The 19542-nt window shown below is 27.7% G+C and overlaps 1 protein-coding gene and 1 pseudogene across 1 annotated transcript; both read left to right on the plus strand.

Moving 5' to 3' along the window:
- The first annotated feature begins 6467 nt into the window (after nt 1-6467).
- Nucleotides 6468-7781, plus strand: LOC145847083 (kelch-like protein 35). The gene has a single exon (XM_082953500.1). The coding sequence runs from the start codon at nt 6468-6470 to the stop codon at nt 7779-7781; it is 1314 nt and encodes a 437-aa protein (XP_082809626.1).
- Nucleotides 7782-17789: 10008 nt separating this feature from the next.
- On the plus strand, nt 17790-18689 carry LOC145847082 (ATP synthase mitochondrial F1 complex assembly factor 2 pseudogene; annotated as a pseudogene).
- Nucleotides 18690-19542: the final 853 nt, after the last annotated feature.

Here is a 19542-nt window from a genome sequence, read left to right on the forward strand (position 1 = left end):
TGAGTATATGACTGGTTTTGGTCACCCAGCTTTTTTACATCAAAGAGTGACAACTCTGTAACAAACTGTTAATCAAGTTACTTTAAAAGTGTTCAACAGACTCAAGATGTTTTGATTTTTTTCAGGTTGACTAGGGATAGTTTTGTTTTTTTATAAACATACGATAGTTTCCTTATCAAATTGCCAAGTTTTTTTACGAGCATAAAGTTATTTTTATAGACAAATTTATAAATTTTTCAAAAAACATAAAACTTTAATGTCAATTATTTTCCTTATCTTAAAAGCTATCTAAAAAATTTTTTTTTTATCTTAGAGAACGTACCTTTGTCTTAAATTTAAGAAAAAAAAATTGGTTTGGGGTTTTAATTATTTCATGGGGTCCCTCCAAAAATAAAGGGTTTTTTTTTTCTTTTTTTCATTCAAATTGCCTTATAACCAAAAATAATTTTTTTTTTATTTTTTTTTTATTGATTTCCCTTAGTTTGCATGTTATTTAAACTCTTAAATAATTATTTTATAAATAATGTTAATATCTTTTACGATATGGCCCCAAAACAAAATGATGTATATTACACTATCATTTGCCTTGGCCATTTCCTAGATAAAAAACTGATAAAAGAAAAAAAAACGATTAATAAGAATGCAAATTACAACAAATTTAATTAAACTATAATAATTTATTTAAATTTGTTGAAATTCACATTCTTATTAATTGTTTTTTTCCTTTTCCAAAGGTGCGTTCTCAAAAAAAAAAAAAATTTAGATAGCTTTGAAGATAAGGAAAATAATTGACATTAAAGTTTTATGTTTTTTGAAAAATTTATAAATTTGCCTATAAAATTAACTTTATGCTCGTAGTTTTTTTTTTGATAAATTTCTTCCAGGTTTTCTAAATTTCTTCAAGGTTTTAAAAGTACTCGTTTTAAAGTATTTATTCAGCTTAAAGCTAAGTTTAAGGTTAAAAACTGTGTTAAGTAGTATCTGAACATTTAAAAGATAGTGAAAAACTATTTTGAATGTGTTTTATAATTAAAAGAAAAGTTGGTAATGGCAGTTTTTTTAAATTTATGTAGCTTTTTTTTCGTATCATACTAAGATTTTACTACTTAACATATAAAAAGTTTAAGTTTTTCAAAATTCAAGTTTCTTACAGGGTTCCCACTAAAATTAAAAAAAAATTATTGGGAAATCCATTGGCTAGTTTATAATGAAATTATCAAAAACAACATTATGAATTTTAAACATTAAAAACATAATTTTAATGTACAGAAAGTAAAATATGACTTTAACCGTTTATAAGCACAGTCTTAATACGATATTTACGAAAGTTCAAGGTATTTTGAACTCTATTTTTATTTAATAAGTAAACCTTAGATAAATTGTAATGAAAAAAATCGCGGAATAGAATTTTATTTTTGTATTGAATTGACAAAGACTGTAATTAAAAAAATGACTTTTTTTAATGGTTGTTTTCACCACGCGGTGTTGCTGTTCTGGCTTTCCAAATTGAATCACCAGGCTAATGAACTAAATTCCAGGGATTTTCACATATTTTTCAATTTTTTGTAGTGATTTATAGGGGTTTTTCAGAATATTGCAAGTTTACAGGGTTTTATAGAGAAGTGGGAACCCTGCAATTAGCGATTTTTGTTTAAAATTACATTTTTTTAAACTTTCTCAAATTTCGGGTTTTTCCAGGTTATTGACAACTATGTCTTATTTTTAAATATGATTTAATGATTTAGTTTCAGTTTTTTTTTGTTTTTTCATAAAAAATTTGAAAAAAAAACTTAATTGTTGTTTAATTAAAAAAAACTTTTAATTTTTTTTCAGCTTAAAAGCATTCAGGACAGTTTAAAAGGTCGACAAAGAAAGTTTTGTTTTACTCAAATAATTGTCAACAAAGTATTTATAATTACAAACTCAAAATAAAGTTATTTATGATAAATTTTGAAAAAAATTTAGAATGTGTTTGTGTTGACAACAGATTTTAAAAAAATTTTGTTTAACAGAAAGAAGTGGCAATCTTTCACAATCCTGAACTTCAAAGAGTGCAAAAGTTCAGTAAATAAAATGAAAAGCTTCAAGTACGCGGATTTGGGAATAAAAAAAATCTGTTAAGACAGCAACAATAAGTAAACACATGTGTTTACAAGTTTAGCTGATTATAATACAAGCGTCATTCTATTTACGAGATAACTTTTACGATTTTTTACTAAAGTTATTTAGTTTTTACGCTTACTCGCATCCTTATTTTTACTCGTACATAAATTTTTATACATCATCCATTACAATTTTCAAAACTTTTTTTTTTATATCTATTAGTATGAATGGTGCTATAGCCCAGTGGTCCTTTTTTTGTGGTGCACGAATTTTTAGGGTAGACGAAACTCATTTTGGGGTAAACGAAATTTTTGGGATTGCAAATAAAAAAACATATAGTAAGATTAAGTATGTAGTTAATCTTTAATAAAACATTTAAAGAACACTGAATTGGGGATTTTGGTAATTGCGGAGAAGTGTTTGATTAGTAAGTATGTTAGACAAAGACATATAAGTAAAATATCATTGTGAAAAAAGGTAAAATAAATAATGAGGTCAATTAAGTAGAGGCTCAGATAAAACGTTTCAGCTTCAGTTATTAAATGGTTTGCATGTAGATATAAACTGAGTTAAAAATTTTAAGGAGAATTGCACAAATAAAAGTGTTTACGTAGTCCCACCACTAGCGGCGCTTATAAAAATTAGATCTTGGGGTGCACCGATTTTTTTTTTGCAGCTTGTTGTACACAGAATTTGATTAGCTATAGACCATAGAAAAACTGGTACATTTCAGCTTTTTTCTCATTTATTTTAGAAAATCTGACGGTAAACAGACAGTTTCTACTTAATATTTTTTCATATATTATAACATTCTGCACATTCCTTATGTACAATTTCTCATAAAACAAATTATTTATAGTCATTTAAATGTTTTCAGTATGTTATGTTATATCACAATAAATAAACTAGCATTGATTTTTCTTTTCTAAAGATTTTCTAAAAAACTAAAAAAAAAGCCAAAATGTACCACTTTTCCTATGGGCTATAGCACCATCCACACTAACCCAATAGAAAAAACAGTTCGAAAAATAGATTTTATAAGCTAAATGATGATGTATAAAATATTTTTGTACGAGTATTAATAAGGACTCGAGTAAGAAGAAACTTAAGAACTTTATTAAAAACCGTATAAGTTATACCGTAAATATAAAGATGCTCATGTTTTATTTCTTTTGTTTTTTGTTTAACATCTTTGTCTTATACAGACAATAATAATATTAAAGATTGTTTAAATTTAGTTAAATATTTAGTTCACATTTATTTAAAAATTTTAAGAACACTGGATATTTAGTAGGGGTAGGTGTCAAATGTGCACAATGGCAAACTTTTGCTCGAAAGGTCATTTTTGTACAAAGACACTTTTGCAAAAAGGATCACTTTTGCACGATGTCAATTTTGCACTAGGGGTCACTTTTACACGAAGAAATTTTGCACAGGTTATTTGTTTTAATTTTAGTTTTATTTTAGTATTTTGTTTTTACTATCACTGTTATCCATTACCTTACGTTTTCTTAGTTTTTTTGTTTTTTGGATATTTTTTTACTTTCTTGCAAAAGTAACTCTTTGTGCAAAAGTGTATTCGTGTATCTTGATCCTCCGTGTAAAAATGTCTTCGTACATATTTGACCCGTCCTCATTTAGCAGTCATAGCGGAAATGTGTTTGCATAAATTAGCATGCAAGAGGAAAGCGGTATAAATGTTGTGGAAACAGGGTTAGCGAAGTAAAGGTTCTTCAAAAAAGTACTAATTAAAATAAATAGTAACAGATTGCAGTTAATAATAAGTTTTAGAAACTAAGATAGTTATTTATAATCGCAAAACCGTATCAACAGAATTAATTAAAAATGGTTACATAGCCCTGTCACTAGAAGGTCTCTATATTTAGATCTTGGGGTTTAAATATTTTGCAGTTTAGTGTGCATACATTTTGATTAGCATGACGACCACTGGTGTAGCTTTAGTTAACGTTTTGTTAGGCTGTATTTTAAATGTGCACAATTTTACATTTTCATTCACTTTGTGTTTTACTTAAAGTTTACATTATTTTTCATCACATTGATCTCATTCATACTAGGAGTGATGTTGTTTTTTATTACTTTTTATGTTGTTTGTCTTCTCGAAAATGATTTTAATTCAAGAGTCTTTAACAAACTGTATTGAAACAAAAAAGTATTTTTACGAATTAAATCAATTTTAGAAGAAACTTTTAACCAAAATATATTTGTAAAGGAATGTAAATTATTGCTGTAGGACATAAATTAACAATTTACATCGAAAGTTTTAATAACAAAACTAAAATGTTTTATCCTTTTCATTTCATTAGATATATAAAGCAGATTAGTTATAACTCTTTTTATTTGAAATTCTCTCTACGTGATTTATTTTCAATAAACAACAAATTGTTTTTTTTTCTACATGGTTTACATTCATAGAAATCCAAAAAAAAAAAATTAATATTGCTAAAACTTAAAAATATTCCTCTATTGCAAATTTTGCTGATCAGTAAAAAATCGACAATGATTTGTTTTTTTCTAAGCGGGTAATAATTTTAATGATGAAAAATCTAAGTAAAGAGTATATCTTTATAGAAAATTATTTAAGATAACAACAAAACAATTGAAAACACTTGTCTTTACTTAAGGTAAATTTGTAATGATACTCTCACTTTATTAAAATGAGATAGACTCTTTTAACATAAGCTGTTTTTTAATAATATTTATTTTTTATTTATTAATCTACTATTTTATTTATTATATTTTTTTATTTATATATAGAAACTTTATAAATTATATTTTGTACGTTTCACTATTAAATACTTTAAAGTTAAATTACATTTTTTTACTTAATTTATTTTTCCAACAACTTTATATCTTGCTTTGATGCAAAATTACGTGACTAGTTCGTATTAAAATTTACTCATTCAATTAAAACAATGTACGTAAGTTTAAAAAAAGTAATAATTATAATTTCAAATATTGATTTAGTAGTCATTTACATTTAAGCTTGTTTATTTAACACAATTGTTTTTTGACCTTTTAATCAAACTTATTTACTTTTTCTAACTCTATCGCCCTTTTTTAGACTTAAAGTAGCTTTAATGTCAAATAATCTGATTAAACAAAGTCAAGTTGTACCAGCTAAGAGTCAACTTGACTATATTGAAAAAAAATATGTGGAAGCTAAAGAAATTTCGCTTAGTTACAGTGGAGCTGATGGAAGATCTAATAGCACAGTTTTCGTAAAGCTATGCAAGAATAATAGTAAGAAAGTTTTTGAAAAGAAAAGTATGAAAATTGTGAACAACATTTCTATAACAAGTTAAACTATTTTAAAATATTCCGTTTAGATTAGAGTTAATTTGTTACACTGTTATTACATAATAGCTTAGCTTCATAGTATTTAAATAGAAACAATATAAAACGAAGACTTTTGGACAAAAAATGTTCATTTTTAAGACATTTAAAAAATAATTTGAAAAATAAGTACCTAATCATTCTTTTTAATTAGTTTAAACTACGTACTACAAAGATTTAAGCAACCTACAAAGAGTGCTAGTAAGTCGTAACAGCTTAAAAATAAAGTAATTTATAAAAGTAGAAACCATCAGACTTTTCATTTCAATACATTTTTAGCTGTTTTTTTGCAATTAAAGATATTCATTTTAAAAAAATATTTGGGTTTCTGATTAGTTTTTAAGTGTATTGAGGAATATTTTCAATGATAATTTTTTAATAAATTTTACTTGAAATACAAACTTTGTTACCCACGTAAACAAAAATAATTTTTTTGTTTTAATTTATTTTGTTCGAAAACTACGTTTAATTCGAATCTTTTAGACGCATGAGTTTAAAGTTTACAAAGAATTTTTTTTAATTATATATTATGTTAATGAAAGGTTGTATTTTCAATGTATTTTAAAAATAAAAAATATTTAGTCACGTTAAATAAAAATTAGTTTTGTAATCTAAGGATACTTAATAACTAAAGAAAAATAAAAATATTCTCAACTAAGTTAACTTTTAATGCTAATTTGATCTACTTATGGAACTATTAATATAAAATTGTGAACAGTTTTATATAAAACATAACAACTTTACTTCTTATATTTCAACAATATTAAGAACATTTAGTTCACAACTAAAATTCTAGAACTGTTTTACAACTATAAAATGCTTTAGAATGTAGTTCAAAAACTTATTTGACATATCATTTACTGTCTTGTAGTTATTTGCGAATTTTTAAAAGCCAAATCTTTTAAACCAAACTATTAATATTTTAATAAATTTCTATTTACTTTTTAGGTTTAGTAGAAAAAGATGAAATCAATAATGTTACGGCCGTGAAATTGCACAAGTTTTTACTAATGGAAGACGAAGAAAACAGAATAACTAAGCTGGCCGGAGGCGGGATAGAGGTCAACAACGTGTCTACCTTTTACCAGTTTGCTAAAATCTACAACTTGTCTGTTTTAGCAACAACAACGCTAAACTACATAGAACGCTGTTTCACAATGGTTGCCGGGTCGAGCAACTTTCAACAAGTCGGTTTCGGCTCAATCAAATCAATTCTTGCCAGCTCGAGCTTGCAGATAACTTCCGAGGTGGAAGTGTGGACAGCGGCGTGCGACTGGATCGGCTGCAACGTCGCTGAGAGAAGAAAACACGCGCGGAGCCTTTTGTTGAAAACTCGTCTTTCCTTGCTGTCAAACTTTGCTTTGAAAGAGGTTTTGGAAGCTTCTCCGTCGTACTTGGAAAGCGTGGAGCGCGCAGAAATGCTGAACAAGTTTTCAAGAGACGCCTCTGGTGGACGCGATTTTTCTACTGCGAGACACTGCAGTCAAAACAAGTTTGACATTTTGCTCAGCGGAGGTTTCAGTTACGAAACCAGAAGACTGACCGATCAGCTAAATCAGATTCACGGAACCAACTTCAACCTTTCGAAAACTCTCCGGCCGATGAAGGAGGCGCTGGGAAGGTTCAAAACGGTGTTTTTGAAAGGCGCAGTGTACTTTTTCAGCGGCGTGGACGCCAAACTCAACTTGAAAGTTCAATTCAAAAAGTTCAACCTTTCCACAAACGAGTGGAGCGGCGAAAACTTGGAAATGTGCGACGACCGGCAGGAGTTTTGCGCGTGCGCCTTCATCGACTCCATCTTCGTCGTGGGGGGATGCGACGGAGAAGGGCGCGAAACGAGCCGCTGCGATCAGTTCACCGGCGGAAGATGGCGGGAAGCGGAGGGGTTGCGGCGAGCCAGGAGGTCGGCGGCCTGCTGCGTGTTCCGAGGAAGACCGACGGTGTCGGGGGGAGTTTTCGGCGACGCGGAGCTGTGCAGCGTCGAATCGTTCGACCACGCGGAAGGAAGGTGGCGCCAGACGGCGAGCATGGTGCGCGGTATGAGCGAGCACAGCGTCGTGGCCGTCAGGGGCAAGTTGTTTGCCGTCGGCAGCGAATGCTTCCAGGTTTTCGACGGCGAAAAGTTTGCTGTTTTGAAGTTGCCGCTGGACTCGCTCGAGTGGTTCCTGAAAGCCGTTTTGGTCGGGGACAAAATTTGCGTGTTTCGAGATAATAGAACTTCCGTGTTTTGGTACGATGTTAACGCGGGTGTTTGGTCAAAAGAAACATGTGAAGTTATTAAGAGTCTCAAGTGTTATTCTTGTCTAGCTATACCTTTGTTCTAGAAAGCAAGAAACTGATAATTGCATTAAAAGGTTGTTTATAAAGTAAAAATAAAAAAGACAGCGTGATTAAGAAAAACAAACTTATATATGAGTAAAAAAAAAATTTGCTGCTTTTCAGCTAAAAATACAATACTGAAGTTACTTTAGTAGAAAATACTTTAAATACTTGAAAGTTATAAAACTATTAATTTTTCAAAGTGTTGAATAATATTAGATTAAACTCTAATTTCACCCCTCAAGCTTAAGAATGAATGTTGGAGAAATATTTTATATAGTGACTTAATTTTGGTTTTTCTTTGATTTTGCTGGAAATTATTATTCCACTTATTTCTAAAAAAAAAGTTTTATAGTATAACAGGGTAGCTGTCAAATTTCCACTAGCGTACAAAAGACAGAAGACAGTTTTGCACAAGGGGATAAAATTGCACGATCACAAAATTGCACGAAGAGACTTTTGACGAGCAGAAAATTTTTAACGGAAAAATTTTTGCACTCGTCAAATTTTTTCTATTTTTTTTTGTAATTTTGATTTATTTTATTTTATTTTTTTATCTTTTTTACCCCTAACCCTAACCCTTGGTCGGTAAGATTTATTTTATTATTTTAATTGTTTAATTTTCTTTTTGATAATAATTTTTAATAGTAATTTTTTCATTTTTACTATCACTGTTACCCTTAATCTCGGTCGGTAGCTATTTTTTTATTAAACTATCTTTTAAATTCTGTTCATTTAATTATTTTTCACTTTTTCTTTTACTCCCGTGCAAAAATGTAACTCGTGCAAAATTGACCCTTGGTGCAAAATCGTCTTAGTGCAATTTTGTCCCCTCGTGCAATTTTATTGTCGTGCAGTTTTGTCTTTGTCGATTTAGACCCGTTCCCAGGAGCATATAGTTGTTTTAACAAAATAAATTTATGAGTTTTTTTAATTCTATATCTGAAATGTAACCATTTTGAACTTATTTTTATGCCCTCTTACTTTTAATGCATAAAATACATTATGTTACAAGCATTTTACACAATACACATGCAATCTTATTGGATGACAAAGTGCCTATCAGAATAAGAAATTAATTTTAGTTAACGTTAATGCATGTTTTGTTATGCAGACTTGTTTATCTTCTGTTAAAAGCCATAATGTAATTGTTTTTTAATTTAAAGTCAGTCTGTTTAGTACTTTTTGATAACAAAAATTAGTTTTTATCTAAGAATGCTGTTGTTTCTAAAATTATTTTACATATAGTTAGTTAGTTATGAAAAGTTGTATATGTACTATTGAAAACTATTATTTTAGCATTTCTAAATTTCAATTGAATCCATAAAATAAGGTTCAAATTGCTTAACTTGTAGAAATTTAAAAAATTTATGATGTAATAATTACTGAATCAAACGCCTAACATATTGATCTTCAAAAGTTTGTACAAACACATTATTAACTAGATAAGATCACCGCTTTAGAGTGAAACAATTGTAATAAATAAGTATAAATATAAATAAGCATAAGTAATAAACTTAATATAACTTTTGTCTTAATTGTAACTTTTAGATATATTGGTATGTTTAACAAATAAAATAACCAAATACATAACTTTTAATTCTATTACTTAATATTATTAAACTTAATAACATCATGTGACACAATACGAATAAATTTATTAACACAAGCATTTTACATATGGTACTTTTATTTTCCATATGAACGGGTAGCTTGAAAATCATGCAAGTATTTGCATAAAAATAGCAAATCATTTGCATATAAGCATTATAAGACAGGGCAAAAGTAAAAAAAAAAATTGTTAAACGCTAACTTAAATATGTATTGAAGTTTAACTAAAAGAAAAAAAAAACTATTTATTGTTTAAATTGTTGTTTTTATCGAAACTATTTTAAGATAATTTTTGACAAATAAAAAGTTTATAAGGTCCTCGACAAACATAAAACTGTAACCTTAGAACTGGAGTATTACTGGATAACAAGAAAAAATTTTATATAACAAATCCTTACTGTTTATTGAACGACATATACGCACCTAAAATATTTCGTCAAAATTTTATTAAACAAAAAATTTAGAAAAAAACAAAACAGATAATTTAGTACTATACCAAGAAATTAGTGTAAGTTGTTAAATATGAAACTGTAAAAAAATCTGTACTTCAAGACTGTATTTAATAAACTTAAATGGAAAATTGATAACTTTTTGTTTTGTTACATAGATTTTAGCCTTAAAAATTACAGTGTAAATAAAATTTAAAAGGTTTTATAAAGGTGTAATATATTAAATTGGATAAAAAAGATAGGTTTAACAGTTGTAGACTAACATTTAAGAAAAAACTTGTTTTATTTTTATTTTGTAAGGACTAAAACAATTAAATTAATTAAGTATGTACTTAACATTTCGTCAGATATTATTGTATTATAATTATGAATTTTTATTGAAGATTTTGAATTAGGAGTATTTATGCATGTTTATACAGCAACATATTTTTAAAATTATAAATCAACTCTTTTCAAAAACCGAAAATTGTTTAATTCGACCTGAGTTTATGGCATTTATAAAAAAAAAACATTTTTTGGTAAAAGTTAGTTTTTTTTTTTAACTTTGTAAACTATGTGTCGATTTTGTTATACAAACAGTTTAGGTTACCGTTAAATTTTACGAATAATAACGATCAAAAAAAAACTGTGTTTATTTGTCGCATTGAAAACTTATATCGAAATTAATTAGTTAAGCTATTTTAAAGCTTTTACTTTTCGTTAGAACATATTTAATGAAAAATTAAACTATTCTTTTTGAACATTAAATGAAAAGGTTAATTTATTAAAGTTTTAATAAAAACTATAAACTAGTATCTTTACTTACACATTTTTTGTTATTGTATTGGCTATATTATTTGTTGATTGATTATGTTTATATACTTTATAATCAATTTAAAAACATTTTTTATTGTTTTAATTAGGTAAAAAGTGCTTAAAACCTAAAATAAAAATGATTATTTTAATACTTTACAATTTATTATACTAAGTACACAGTGATATGTATTTTAAATAACTATTCGTTAAGAATGTTATAAACACGTATTGTTGCAGTTCTTAGCATTATTAAAAAAAAATTAGTTAGAATTTTAGTAGTCTAAATTTAAATTGTTGTGCATCCTTCATAGAAACATTTTATGTTATCACTTTAAAGCTATTTTAAATAAACCTCCCATAACCCATATTCTCAGTATTACAAAGTCCAAAAAAGTAAGGTAAAGTTTATAATAGGGCATGGTTTATAAATTGGTAGTAGCGTTTTAAATGTAGTTTCACTAAATGCAGCGGTTTTAACAAGTTTGTTTTTTAAATTTTGAAAAACTATAGTTTAAAATAAGTTAAATTAAAAAAAAATACAACGACAATATAAAAAAGGGATTTATTGTGAAACTTTTACATTTTTAAGCTAAGTTTGCTTCGCACCCGATTGAGTCTTTTTCGAAACTATAATTCAAAAACAATGAAATGTAAAAATCAAAGTAATTATAGTGCATGTAAAAAAAATAAAAGCGTAAAACTTTTTATTTCTTTAAATAAATTGCAATAAAAGCAGTTGAAAGAATTAAATAAGACGAAAATGTTTTATACATCGATTAACTAGGAAACTTTTATACATTATCAAAAAGTTAATTTTAATATCTTGAAATAATTTTCAATATGTTATAATCACTTAATAAGCTAAAGCTATAAAACCAGTTTCGTGATAATAGAATAAAAACTTGAAATTATTAATTAAAGGTTTCTAAACAAGTTGAATAAAAAAATTCATGCACAATTGAGAATTAGCTTAATTTAATTAGAATTATACTGTTGAAATATATCAATAAAAGACGAATACATACACAATATGAAAAGAGCTACCGTTTACTACAAATATATTTTTAAAGTTTCTTCAAATCCTTAAAAAAAGCTTTGACAAAATAATTATTCTGAATAATTTTTAAAAGTTAGAGTTCATACTTCTTTAGTTTGTTTTCATAGTCAGTTTTACTAAAATTTTCAAAACTTGAGTTTTTTAACTAATGATTCACTAAAAAGTATAAATTCAAAACCAGGTGTTTTCTAGAGTGGTCTGGGCACTATTGTTCGTTTAGGGAAATTTTGGCTATAAGGTAGCAGTAATTAGTAAGAAGCAGAGTTTTATAATTGAATTTAAATACTAAAAATGTATTTTTTATAAAATTTGGGAGATTACCTTTAAATTTCTGGCCTAAGGCGTTTAAAAGTATGAGTTTTGGAAACTTTAATCTAGACTAGACGCACAACATACTAAGTGATACAGATACACTATTTAGCTAATAGCTTACTCACTAAGGGGAATATTTTATTCTTGATACAATTTCAACATTCTATATTAGAAAGTTAACAGAAAATTGTTATGAATCATAAATTTCAATAACATGGTAGTAAACTAAACTAAAGAATAAGATACATTCTTTACTAAAAAAAATCTTTTTAGCAAAAGAAAAATTCATAACTTGGGTACACAAAAAAAATTCAAAAGACTTGAACACCAAACTTATGTCAAAATATTTAGTTTTGACTCAACTAAATTTTCACTATTTCAAAGTTTCTTACGTACTAAATTAGTTAAAGAAGTAAAATATTTAAAAAAAAAAATCTTAAATTAGACAAAATCTTTAAAAAAGGAGTTATCAATAATGTAAATGAAAGTTCTCTTTTGTTAACTGATTATAAGCAGAAAAAAACTTTTGCATAATTATAGAGCTTGTTTACTTTAGAGCTAATTTTATAAAACTTATGTTAAAATTTACTTTTCATTGCATCTGTAAAATTTATATTTAAACTGGTACCATAGAGTTTTTTAAAATTATCTTTAAAAACTTATTTTTTTTTTAAAGTTAAAAAATCATCAGTCTCAAACTCTACCCCTAGCAACAAAAACGTTTTCTAAGGAAAAGTGAGTGTGTTACATCATGTGTAATTTTACCTGCCCATTAGTATTCAACTATATTTAACCATAATAAGATAAACAAAAAACCTTATTTTAAACAAATAAAAAACCCTCAAGGACATGCAATTTTGAAAACACTCACAAGGCCAAAATCTTAACAATAAAACAACAAATCACTGAGAAAATCATAGAGCTCAAATCTCAAAGCAAGTGTTCATCATTGTTACAGCAAACAAATCACGCCAATAACAACCCAGTCATGTGATCACTGCCACCAGAGCAAATTCACAATCAGTTGTTGAAAAAATACAACACTATTATAATGAACACATTAGCATTAAATAACTATAATAAAAACTATTGATTAAGGGCATAAGGGGGTACCACTTTTTTTTTAAATTTGATCTTATTTTATATTTTACTAAGCTACAAAATGCTTTTTACAGATTTTAAAAGTTCAAAATATTTATTGAGATATAACCGGTCAAAGTTGAAGGCAACAATAGGATCCTTATTGGAGACGCAAACTAAAAGGGAAAATAATAAGAAATCATTAAAAATCTATTTCCTCCTACGATTTTTGAGAACTACCTCAAATTTTCAGGAAATGTACCTTGCAATATTTAAAAATTATGTCAGAACAAAATTTTAGAACATAAAAACTGTTTTTTAAAAACAGTAAATAAACAATCATGTGCACCCATAAAAATATCTTTCCCCATCAACAGACCAAAACCATCCAACCATAAATCAGAATAAACACACATAAAACTGACCATACATGTATCAAGAAAAACTGATATTATGTACCAACTAAAAGCAATTAGTAATATCTGCATGTAACATAAGTTACTCAACCAAAGCATTCCAAACCTACTCGGTTTACTGGTTAAACAAATATTTTTGTAACTATTTAATATCATCCTTTTTTAGGTACTTTAAATTTTCTTGATCAATAAAAGACATTTAAAAATTTCTGGAACACAAGACCTCAACTTAAGACCCAAGTACCTGAATGAGTTGAGGTTAAGCCATGTTATAGTTCTTTCAACCACAAAGTTATTTTTTTGATGTCTTTTATTGTGTGTATGAACCATACTTACTGGAGTAAAAATACTGTGGTCAGCCTCAAATCTTCCCAAAGTATTCAGCATCAACTTACAAACTTGCAAATCATTAAATTTAAGAATACCAGTTTTCACAAACAATGAATTTGTTTGAGTCAGTGCAGACATGCGACAAACATATCTTAAAATTTTTTTCTGCACACTAATAGTTGGCATTAAATGAAAACTATCAACACCACCCCTAGCAGATGTACAATACTTAAAATGCGGATAGAACAGTCTTTAATACACCATCTTCAAAGTGCTCGCATTCAAAGATTATCTCAATTTTGACATCATAAAATAACTCCTCAAAAGCTTGGATTTAAGGTAGTTCAAATGTGCCTTGCAATTTTATTTGTCGCCTAATACCATACCTAGGTATTTAATATTTTCACTCTGCTCAATCATAAAACCATTTACCTAAATACTGAATTCACTCTTTCTTGCAGTTATGTCAAACAGCAACAACTTTGTCTTTGAATAGTTAATAACCAATGTATTTTACACAGCCATTCATCAATTTTCTTCACCTCCATATTAATAACAGCATAAACATGGTAAGAATCATAATGTTGATCACTCAGACAAGCATCATCTGCAAACAATCTCAAATTAGTACTTATAGCTGAAAATATGTCGTTTATATACACAAAAAACAACAATGTACTAAAGCAAGAACCCTGAAGTATCTCAACATTCAAAATTTCTCACTCAGAAACAACATTATTTATAACAGTAAACTGACTTCTATCTTTTTAAATAACTTTGATTAAAATTTTACATTACGTGTTTTATTCAAGTTTTGATACTAAATTTTTATGAATATCAGTATTAAAAGCTTAAGTGAGATCCAAGAACACAGAACAATTTACCTTTTTTCATCACCCTTATTTACTTAGTTTGTCAACAATCTGATTTCATACAAATTGATTTCACACTGTTGTATCTAAACCCATATTGTTTACAGTACAGTACATCATTTGACAGAAAGTAATCACTCAGTCTCTCACACAAAATGATTCAAAAATTTTAGAAAACAAAGACTGAAGGAAAATAGGAATAAAATTACTTAATTGTTTTTTTAACCATTTTTATAAATTGGCACTACCTCAGCATGTTTAAGAGAATTACAAAACATCATATTCAACACAATTGTTAAACAGTTTAGAAAGGTAGGGGGAAATTATTTTTGTACTAAGCTTCACAAAACAAGTACTAGAGACATCAGAACCTTCTTATTAGAGTTCATTGTTTTAATAAAATTTTCAGTTTTACTCACTGATATATTCTTTAGCAAAACAATTTTTAAAGAGTTCAAAAAACTCATCATAACCACAAGCAACATGTGTTTTTTAAATTAAATCATCAGCAATAGACTCAAAATTTTTGATTATTACATTACCTATTTCTTTTTTTTTGGTTCCCCAACAAAATTACGATGCTCATCAAGCACATTTTTGATTTTAGAATGAGAGATAGGCTTAGAAGCAACAATATTGTTAGATATTTTTCCCAACTTTTTCTGTTTTTTTTTTCACAGCCTGTTTATAATAATGTCTTCTTAGAGCATTCAATAACTCGATCCAGCATATTTCTTTATTTTTTGAAATAAATTAATTTTTTGTTGTTTTATTTTTAAATTTGAACTTAAACATCAGATTTTTTTTTTTGATTGGAACAATATTTCCCTTTTTTATCCAAGGTTAAGCTTTTAGTTTTTGATATTTTTTATTTAAAATTATAGTTGGTGCGTGATAAACACTGTGCTACCAAACACACTCTCAAGCTTATTCCAACACTCATTTACATCATCACCTTTTGTATTACTTATTCTCAATTTACCCAAGTTCCTATTAAGATCATTTAAAAAACTCCAACATCCAACTTTCTAGAATTTGAACTTAAATATGATAACACAATACCTTTCAGTTCCTTAACATTTAATTTTATAAATAACAGGCATATGATCAGATATATCATAATCTACAACATTTGCATTGTGTTTTAGTTTGTTATGTTATTATTATACTTATAGTTTTTATAAAAGTCTTATATGAAATTTAATTTTATTTTTGATAATTGACTTATCTTCCCTGTGTCCTAATTTAATTTTTTATATTAAAGACTGCAATACTCAAATTCAAAGCATAAACCATAAAATGATACATCTTTTTTTTTCTGACTCACAAGTCAAATATAACATATCTTTTAACTTGAGTTATCTATGTAACATAGGTATTTTGTGAAAAATTTAAGTTGAAAAAATGTATAATTTTTACACATACTTAGGTTGCCACACACTCAAGATAGCTCAAAATATTTTATCTTTGAATATCTCAAAACAACGTGGGATAACTCAGAATATTTTGAATTTGTTTTTCAGTCTCAGACTGACATAGGGTTGTTATGTTTTTTATAAAAAAACTTGAGATACTTTTAAGATCTTATAAAATCTCAGGCCACTTTTTATCCAATTAATAACATAAAACCAATACTATAGTCTGATTTTTTTATAAAACAGATGATGGTGATTTTCCTTTAAAGCCTGAAAAAAAAAAGAAATTTGTTATAAAAAAAAGCTTGAAAAACCTCAAAGTTTTTACAATTTTATATGCAAAATAAAATATTTTAGGTTAACTAATAAGTCATAAGAAAAAAGTTATTGTATACAACAAAAAGTTATACATATTTTCTAAAATTACAAATAAAACCATTTTATAAAAATTACTTTCCTTAATAGTTTATTGTAAAACACAATTAAAATAGCATTAAAGTGTTTTTCATAATTTTATACTATTATAATTTTATACTTAAATTTTAATTGATAAAGCTTGTAGTTTAAAAATATAAGGAAATAAATCAGAAAACCAGAAAGAAATTTCTAAAAAATCAGAGACCACCCAATAATTCTATGTAGTTTTGTTTATTCCAATTCAAATATATTTGTATCATATTTGTTTTTAACTTTTGAATTAGAAATTGTTTAATTCTGGCCTTACAATAAAACAAATAGTTGCTTTAAAAGTTGAAGCCTAGAAAATGGAGCTCAAAGAGATACCAATAGTTGTACTTTGACTTTGGTCAAATATGGGAATACTTTTGAAAGTCTTAAAACTTTTTTTTTTAAAACTCAATGAGTTAGCCTAAAAGTATTATATTGTAAAAACTTAGTCTGTCACTAAAATGAATAGATATAATTAAAGAAGTTTTATATATTTTACAAAAAAATCTTAGAAAGCACATTTATTATTGACTATTTCTTAAAAGCTAGATAATACTTTAAGTCAGTAAAATTTACCTAGAGTTTAAATTTCCATATCATAGCAAATGTTAGCTTAAAAAAATACTAGGGTCCTCCATTGGCTTAATAAAGTAAGAAAAAAAGACTTATTTTTCTGTTATTTATTAATTAATGTTTTTAGAAAAAACACATTGTTTTAATTAAGTTAATATTTCAAGTCAAGGTTTATACTTACTTTTAAACTTTCCTAGGGAAAAATTATCTACAAACAATTTTAAAAGCCCTTTTATTAGTTATATTAGTTTTTCAGCAAATAATTTTCTTGGAAAACAGGTAGCATAAATTTATTTTTGTTGTAAAAAGAATAAGTTGATGTTAACGTAGTTTTAAATCTTCTCATTTTATATAAAGAAAGGTTTAAGGACAATTAAAATTTAAATCGTCTAGATTAAATATAACATTTAAATAATGTTAAGCTGAAATTCAGTTCACAGAGATCAAAACTTTAACACTTGTAATTAATAAATATTTTTTTGGCTACTTAGATTTTATTTAAACATCTAGATTTAACACAGACATTTAAAGAAATAGTCTACTTTAAGTTTTCAAAAATTTAACACTTGTTTTTTTTCTCAATTTAAACATTTTTCTAATTTCATTGTTCTCATATTTAATTTTGATGTTCCAGACTTTTTACAAAGATATCAACAATGTTCAAAAGACTTTCATCATCTGTATTGAAGCTGGCACAGACAAGATGCTCATCATCAGCATCTCCCGGCATGAAGAAGTTCTACAAGGTGGCCAGCGTCGTCCAGGAACCGCAATCGGGCATGTTCGAAATCAACCTGGACTCCAGGAAGCTGAAAAGCCCCCATGGCAACATCTTAAAGTTTGAAAATGAGGGCCTAGCCCACGCTGTGGCCAACGAGTGGAACTCCCAGCCCGAGGAACTGAAGATGCACAGGCTGCCCCTGACCAGTGTGTGTTACCAGGCAACGGACAGGCACGTGGTCCCCAAAAAGTTGGCTGAAAACCTAGTAAATTTTGTCAAAACCGACACAGTGCTGTTCTTCATGGACGACGTCCCTGAATTGTTCGAGCAGCAAAAGGAAAAGTGGGGTAGTGTGATTGAGTGGGCCAACAAGAGGTTTGGCATCAAGGTCCAGCACACAACTGGGTTCAAGATGCCACAGTTGTCTGAAAACACCATGCCAGTGCTGACCAATCACATCTTGTCGTTTGACAAGGCAAGTTTATTGTCCATTGAAAAGATGTCTGCAACTTTAAAGTCGCTCATTTTAACCTTGGCGGTCATTGACAGGCACCTGACTTGTGAGGAAGCAGTGAAGCTGACTTTGTTGGAGCAGCAGTTTCAGGCTTCCAAGTGGGGAAACGTTGAGGAGTTTCACGACTTAGAATTGCAGGAGAACATAATGAGGTGCTCGGCCTGCTACGTGCACATTCAGATGACCAATGAGGTGTCAACTGTTAAGAAACAAGAAAGTTGAACTAGTTTAGGAAATGCTTGAATTCTAAGTAGCATGTGGACTAGAAAATTTTATGAAATAATTTATTTATTTTATAGTAAGTAAATTATTATTTTTATAAGAACGTTTGTTAGGTAATACTTTAAATAAAGTTTTAATTCATGTTTATGTTTTCGAATTTAATTTTCATTTTATAAAGTTATAATTATTTTCTTTGATGTTTTTAGTAAGATTTAGCAAAAAAACTAGGCAACTTTTTAGTACATGCTATCTAAAGTACTTTATAGTGACTAGTTTATAAATGCTTTTTAGACAAATTTGATACAACCAAGTTCTATTATTTAATTACCAACAATTAAAAGTTTGATTGAATATATTTATAAATTTACTTTTATACGTTCTTATATGAAAAAAAGTGATTGTCTATTTATGTCAAATTTTGAAAACATCGGTTAACACGTCAGCTTAGTTAATTATACATAGTTTTTTTTTGATCAAGTATGAACTGTTTTGTTTCATTAAGCTTTGTCAGAAGTTTTTAAAAGCTTAAAAGCCTTATCATGTTGAAGCGCAAAAGCACATTTTAGTTTTAAATTGAAATTTGAGATAAAAATTTATACTCATATCAATGAGACATTTTACATCTTCAAGTATAAAAATACAAATTACAGTAAATATAGTTAAAATTTAAGTGATCACCATGGACAAAATGTTTAACAAGCTGCGTTCCACCCTGACAAGCACTGTCACTGAAATAAGTGCTGCCCTACCCGGGAATCCCCTGCTGAGAGAGTACGAGGCAGGGAAGCAGATTGGCAGCGCGGGTCCAGATCTGCTGTGGAAGATATACAGTGGCTGCAAGAAGTCCACTAAAGCTGTTGGTTGTGTTTTTGTTGTGATTTCACGTTTATACACTAGTTCTTATACAATAAATCTAGGTCTAACTAAAGATCTTTAATAGAGTGAAACGTTG

Source organism: Thalia democratica, unplaced genomic scaffold (assembly GCF_965202585.1).
Source record: "Thalia democratica unplaced genomic scaffold, ktThaDemo2.hap1.1 HAP1_SCAFFOLD_786, whole genome shotgun sequence".
Taxonomy (NCBI): Eukaryota; Metazoa; Chordata; class Thaliacea; order Salpida; family Salpidae; genus Thalia; species Thalia democratica.